At 47.4% G+C, this 6,103-nt stretch overlaps 1 protein-coding gene across 1 annotated transcript; it reads left to right on the top strand.

The window, feature by feature from the left end:
* The first annotated feature begins 2,804 nt into the window (after positions 1-2,804).
* Positions 2,805-5,631, top strand: LOC111258324 (glutenin, high molecular weight subunit PW212-like). The gene is made up of 2 exons (XM_022829501.1): positions 2,805-3,300; positions 5,627-5,631. The coding sequence occupies exons 1-2, from the start codon at positions 2,805-2,807 to the stop codon at positions 5,629-5,631; spliced, it is 501 nt and encodes a 166-aa protein (XP_022685236.1).
* Positions 5,632-6,103: the final 472 nt, after the last annotated feature.

A 6,103-nucleotide genomic window follows, 5' to 3' on the forward strand; every position in this document is an offset into this window, starting at 1 on the left:
TTAGACTTTGTGGTTTATGTGAGACTTTCGGTCATGTAATAATGGTTAATACTCTCTTTACTCGATTTAGCACTGTCTTTGCTATTCACTATTGTCGTACATGTGTGTAACTTCATCCTGGCGCACATGTATTTAATGCACTCGATTTTGGTCCTTAAAATCGGGTGTGACAAAAGTGGTATCAGAGCCGTGTTGACTGTAGGACGTTAGCCTAGTTAGAAAATGGTCGTATTTAAGGATTATAATAATCTAGTAGCCATTCCCACCTTTCTTAATTTAAATCTACTTAAGTATTCTTAAACTTGATTTGTCTCATCCTTATTGCTATTTTATTTTCTAGCTTTGTTCAAAATTTTATTCTAAAAATTTCTTCTTTCTTTCTGTTAGATGGCTCGCACCCGGTTGACCGCACGCAAGAGCACCCGTCCGCCGCGTCATGGCATCGCGCCATCGCACGCCCCCGTGGATCCTTGGGATGAGGAAGAAGAGGAAGAGATCTCCCAGCATCCGGTGGATGATTCTGACGAGGACGCCGTGACCGTGGAGCAGGAGACCACGCCGTCACCAGCACCGTCGCCAGCACCGGCGCCCGTTCCTGCACCAGCACCGGCACCCGCTCCTGCACCAGCCCCGACGCCCGTACCGGTCGTCGACTTGACGGATGATGAGCCCGAAGCAGATCCCGAGCCCGAGACATGGATTAAATGGGTGAAGGAAGATTATGGCCAAGGAGTGCAAATGGCCGACATACTCAGGTGGACTTGTCACCGCTCGGGGTACGACATGAGGCCACTCTACAAGTGCTCCCGGTTCACCCACCCTCGCTATCCCACTTTTTGGGAGGTGAAGGTTGTCCTTCGTGAGGAGCACGAAGGAGGATGGGAGGTGAAGGCTATTCACCATGATGTGACCATCAGGAGGACCATGGAGTCCAGCATTGCCGAGGCCGCCAGAAGGGTACTTGAGGTCGTCTCCCACAATGAACGGCCGCGACTGCAGCACACTTACCATCGGTTCCTTCCTTACCGAGCTAGTGGGGAAGCAAGAACCTTCATCGCCACTAATGATGGGGTTGACATGGCTACAGACTTCCTCCGCAAGTACACGTCGGCAGCTCTCACCGCACTGAATGAAGCAAACAACCATATCCAGGAGCTTCAGCAGGAGGTTCAGGAACTCCGGTGGGAGAGGGATGCGAATATGGCTGCCGCGACGGGAGCACCGCCGCCGCAGGAGTTTGCTGTTCATCCCGCTTCGTCGCCGTCGCCTAAGCGTCCCCGCTACGACTCGCCCGGTGCCGCCGCAGAAGACCTCTAGGAAATTAGGAGTGTTTTAGTTTAAATTCTTGCAATCGTTAGATGTCGTTCGAGTGTGTTAGTTAAAGTGTGCTTAGATGTTTGGTTTTGTGCTACATGATTGAGTTGGATTTTGTAATGAGTGCGGTATGTGGGGCAATTGCCACACGATACTGGTCTTAATAAATAAAGTGCTTAATTGGGTTTTATTTCTGTTCTAAATCAGTATTTAATCTTCCTTAATCATGATCTATCATCTGTCTAAATCTATCCTCCGTGCAAGCTAAGCGACATACAATTCTGTTCTCGACATTAACTGACACGCCAGTACTGTTTTATTTATATCTCGAGCCACATAAGTCCAAATGACATGAAACCAGTGGGGTTAGTTTCAGAACTTCGTGGAGAATTTTCTGTAATTTTTTCAGAATTTTTGGAGTATCTGTCTGGGAGATGTATGCGAATTAGTAAAGCACTCAGAATCTGAAACTGTCGACCGACACTGTCAGCTTGTTAATTTTATAACTTGAGATCCAGAAGTCCGATTAAGATGATTCCAGTTGGGTTGGTTCACCAATTTAATAATTTACGACTTGGTAATTTTTCAGTATTTATGGACACTTCTTATGACGACCACACCTAATTAAATGGAGCTAACAGAATCTGTCTTACTTTTACATCTTGTCGCTTTATCTTTCTTAGTTATTCTTTCACACATCTATCTAAATCTATTGTCTCTAACGCTCAGATGGTAAACACCAGGTCCGGATCAGGAGTTGACCGTCCCACAGTGCCTCGCCTCAGGGACAATAGCAGCAATTCCAACACCGCTCCGCAGCAGAACCAGCCAGCACCTGCAGGGATGGAGCAGTTTCTAGCAGCTCAGACTCAGCTTCTCGCTGGACTGACCAACACCGTGGCTGCTTTACAAGCTCAGCTGAACAATAACAACAACAACAACTAGCAGCAGCCACCGCCAAGGGACAGGCACAGGGAGTTCATGAGCCACAAGCCCCCGATGTTTTCACACTCTCCGGATCCATTAGATGCTGATGATTGGCTGAAAACAGTGGAGAAGATGCTGAATATCGCCCAGTGTACTGACAGGGAGAAGGTCCTGTATGCTTCAGACGCCTGGAAGGGCCAGCTGCTGATTGGTGGGATGCTTACACCGCCGCACATGCCAATGCTAATGGCATTACCTGGGATGAGTTCAGGATGAGCTTCAGAAGTCATCATATTCCTTCTGGATTGATGAAGCTTAAAAAGAAGGAGTTCCTTGCTCTTAAGCAGGGGAACATGACAGTGGCAGAGTACAGGGACAAGTTTGTCCAGTTGTCCCGATATGCTCCCGAAGATGTTGCTGATGATGAGCAGAAGCAGGAGCTGTTCTTGGATGGGTTGATTGGACCACTCCAATATCAGCTTATGTCGCACACCTTCCCCAGTTTCCAGAAGATGCTAGACAAGGCGATTGGCCTGGAACACAAGAGGAACGAGCTCTGGGAGATGAAGAGGAAATTCAATTCCCAGTCATCTTCAGGAAGCAACACCCGCCCTCGCTTTGCTCCACAGCAAGGGACGCCGTTCCGCGCAGGGGGCCCGAGTGGAAATTTTGGGCAGCAGTCATTCCCGCGCCCTGCTCAGCAGTCATTCCAGCGTCCCAGCCCTCAGTTCCAGCGTCCAGGGATGCAGACTCCGCGCCCCGGCTTTACGCAGAACCGCCAGATGACCCCTACTGGCACTCCAGCAAGGCCCAATGCTCCAGTGGGTCCTACTTGCTTCAAGTGTGGCGAGGTTGGTCATTATGCCAGCTCTTGTCCTAAGAGAGGTGGACCAGCTACCCCCGTGCAGAACAGCAGTGCTCCTCGGCAGAATCAGATGCAGCAACCAAGGAACGGGAACCAGACCCCACAAGGCAATCAGGGGCAGCAAAGCTTTGTTCGTGGCAAGGTGAACCACATGGAAGCCGAGACTGCTAAAGAGGCTCCAGATGTAGTGCTCGGTATGTTCTTTGTCAACTCTGCCCCCGCATCAGTTTTATTTGACTCTGGAGCATCGCATTCTTTTGTCACTAGTCATTATGTAGCAAAACATAATTTACCCATGCATACCATGAGGCGCCATATGCTAGTAAGTTCACCTGGGGGGTCAATGAAGGCTCAATACATCTGTCCACAAGTTAAACTGAGAATAATGGGTATAGAGTTTCCGGCTGATCTTATCGTCCTTGAGTCCGGTGGAATCGATGTAATTCTGGGAATGAGATGGTTAGCCGCTTTTGATGCAACAATTCAGTGTGCCAAGAGGACAGTTCTGCTCACAGGTCCTGATGGAGAGAAAGTAGAGTTTGTAGCTACTCTACCCTCAGCGGCAGATTGTGCAGTTAATCAGTTGGCTGGAAAATCCTTGGAAGATATCAAAGTGGTGTGTGACTATCCGGATGTGTTCCCCGACGATTTACCAGGTATGCCACCTGACCGCGACATTGAATTTGCTATTGATCTTTTACCTGGTACTGCACCTATCTCCAAACGTCCATATAGAATGTCGGTTGAACAATTAAAAGAATTGAAACAACAACTAGAGGAATTATCAGCAAAACAGTTTATTCGGCCTAGTTCATCACCATGGGGAGCACCGGTTATCTTTGTGCCAAAGAAGGACGGTACTCAGAGGATGTGTGTGGATTATAGAGCACTAAACGAGGTGACCGTCAAGAACAAGTACCCATTGCCTCGCATTGAGGACTTGTTCGATCAGATGAAAGGAGCCAAGGTATTCTCCAAGATTGACTTGCGATCGGGATATCATCAGATGAAGATCAGGCCGTCTGACATACCCAAGACCACTTTTACTTCCAGATATGGTCTCTTCGAGTACACGGTAATGTCGTTCGGGCTGACAAATGCTCCAGCTTACTTCATGTATCTGATGAATAAGGTATTTATGGAGTACCTGGATAAGTTCGTTGTGGTGTTCATTAATGATATCATGATTTATTCCAAGAGTGAAGAACATGAGGAACACTTGAGGTTAGTGCTTCAGAAATTGAGGGAACATCAGTTGTATGCGAAATTCAGCAAGTGTGAGTTCTGGATAAAGGAAGTCTCTTTCCTTGGTCATATCATCTCCGATGGTGGAATTTCAGTGGATCCAGGCAAGGTTAGGGATGTCTTGAAGTGGAATCCGCCGCAGACAGTAACTGAGATCAGGAGTTTTCTCGGACTTGCAGGCTATTACCGCAGATTCATTGAGGGATTCTCCAAGATAGTGAAGCCCCTCACTACACTGCTAGAAAAAGGAAGGGAATTCAAATGGACAGAGGCATGTCAGGCAAGTTTTGAGGAACTGAAGAAGAGGTTGACCACAGCTCCAGTATTGGTAATGCCAGATCTACATAAGGGGTTCGACATATATTGTGATGCATCTCGACAGGGTTTAGGCTGTGTTCTGATGCAGGAAGGTCATGTGATCGCCTATGCTTCCAGGCAATTGAGGAAACATGAGCAGAATTACCCGACTCATGATTTGGAGTTAGCCGCAGTGGTGCATGCCTTGAAGATTTGGAGGCACTACATTCTGGGGACTAAGTGTCAGATCTATACGGATCACAAGAGTCTCAAGTACATTTTCACTCAGAAGGACCTTAATCTGAGACAGCGACGATGGCTAGAGCTCATCAATGACTATGATCTGGAGATAGACTATCATCCTGGTAAGGCTAATCTGGTTGCAGACGCTTTGAGTCGAAAGGGTCATGTTAACTTAGCCTTAGCATTCCAGCTACCTGACGAGCTGATGAAAGAATTTGAGAGGCTCAACCTGAGTGTCGTTGCGCATACTGAGGGAGCAACGATGGAAGTGGAGTCGACTCTAGAGCAAGAGATACGGGCAGGACAGCTTGAGGATGCCAAGGTCAAGGAAATCAAGGAGATGGTTAAAGAAGGAAGAGCCACAGACTATACAGAAGACTCTCAGGGAACCTTATGGGTCAAAGGAAGGATTTGGGTACCCGAGGTGGGAAATCTTCGTGAGACGATCTTGAAAGAAGCTCACGATTCTGCTTATTCCATCCACCCCGGAAGCACCAAGATGTATCAAGATCTTAAGCAGAAATATTGGTGGCCCGGAATGAAGAAAGATGTAGCTGCACATGTAGCTGTTTGCGACATATGTCAAAGGGTTAAAGCTGAACACCAGAGGCTAGCTGGATTGCTTCAACCGTTGAAAGTGCCTGAATGGAAGTGGGAAGAAATCGGCATGGACTTTATAGTTGGATTGCCCCGCACTCAAGCTGGTTATGACTCAATCTGGGTTATTGTTGACAGATTGACGAAGGTTGCACACTTCATTCCAGTAAAGACTACACACTCTGGGGCAAGGTTAGCAGAATTGTATATGTCAAGGATAGTATGTTTGCATGGTGTGCCCAAGAAGATCGTGTCTGACCGAGGTACTCAGTTCACGTCACGCTTCTGGCAGAAATTGCATGAATCTCTAGGCACAAGGTTGAATTTCAGTTCCGCCTATCACCCTCAGACAGATGGACAGACCGAGAGAACAAATCAAATATTGGAGGATATGTTAAGAGCATGTGCATTAAAGCATGGAGGCAGTTGGGACAAGAGTCTACCTTATGCAGAGTTCTCCTATAATAACAGTTATCAAGCCAGTCTCAAAATGTCACCATTTGAGGCTTTGTATGGTAGAAAGTGTCGAACACCCCTTTATTGGAGTGAAACAGGAGAGAGTCAGCTATTCGGGCCAGAAATTATACAAGAGGCAGAAAGACAGGTCCAGATCAT

Source organism: Setaria italica, chromosome VIII (assembly GCF_000263155.2).
Source record: "Setaria italica strain Yugu1 chromosome VIII, Setaria_italica_v2.0, whole genome shotgun sequence".
Lineage (NCBI taxonomy): Eukaryota > Viridiplantae > Streptophyta > Magnoliopsida > Poales > Poaceae > Setaria > Setaria italica.

Coding starts and splice junctions, on each gene's coding strand:
- LOC111258324 (XM_022829501.1), top strand. CDS start 2,805: ATGAAGAGGAAATTCAATTCCCAGTCATCTTCAGGAAGCAACACCCGC.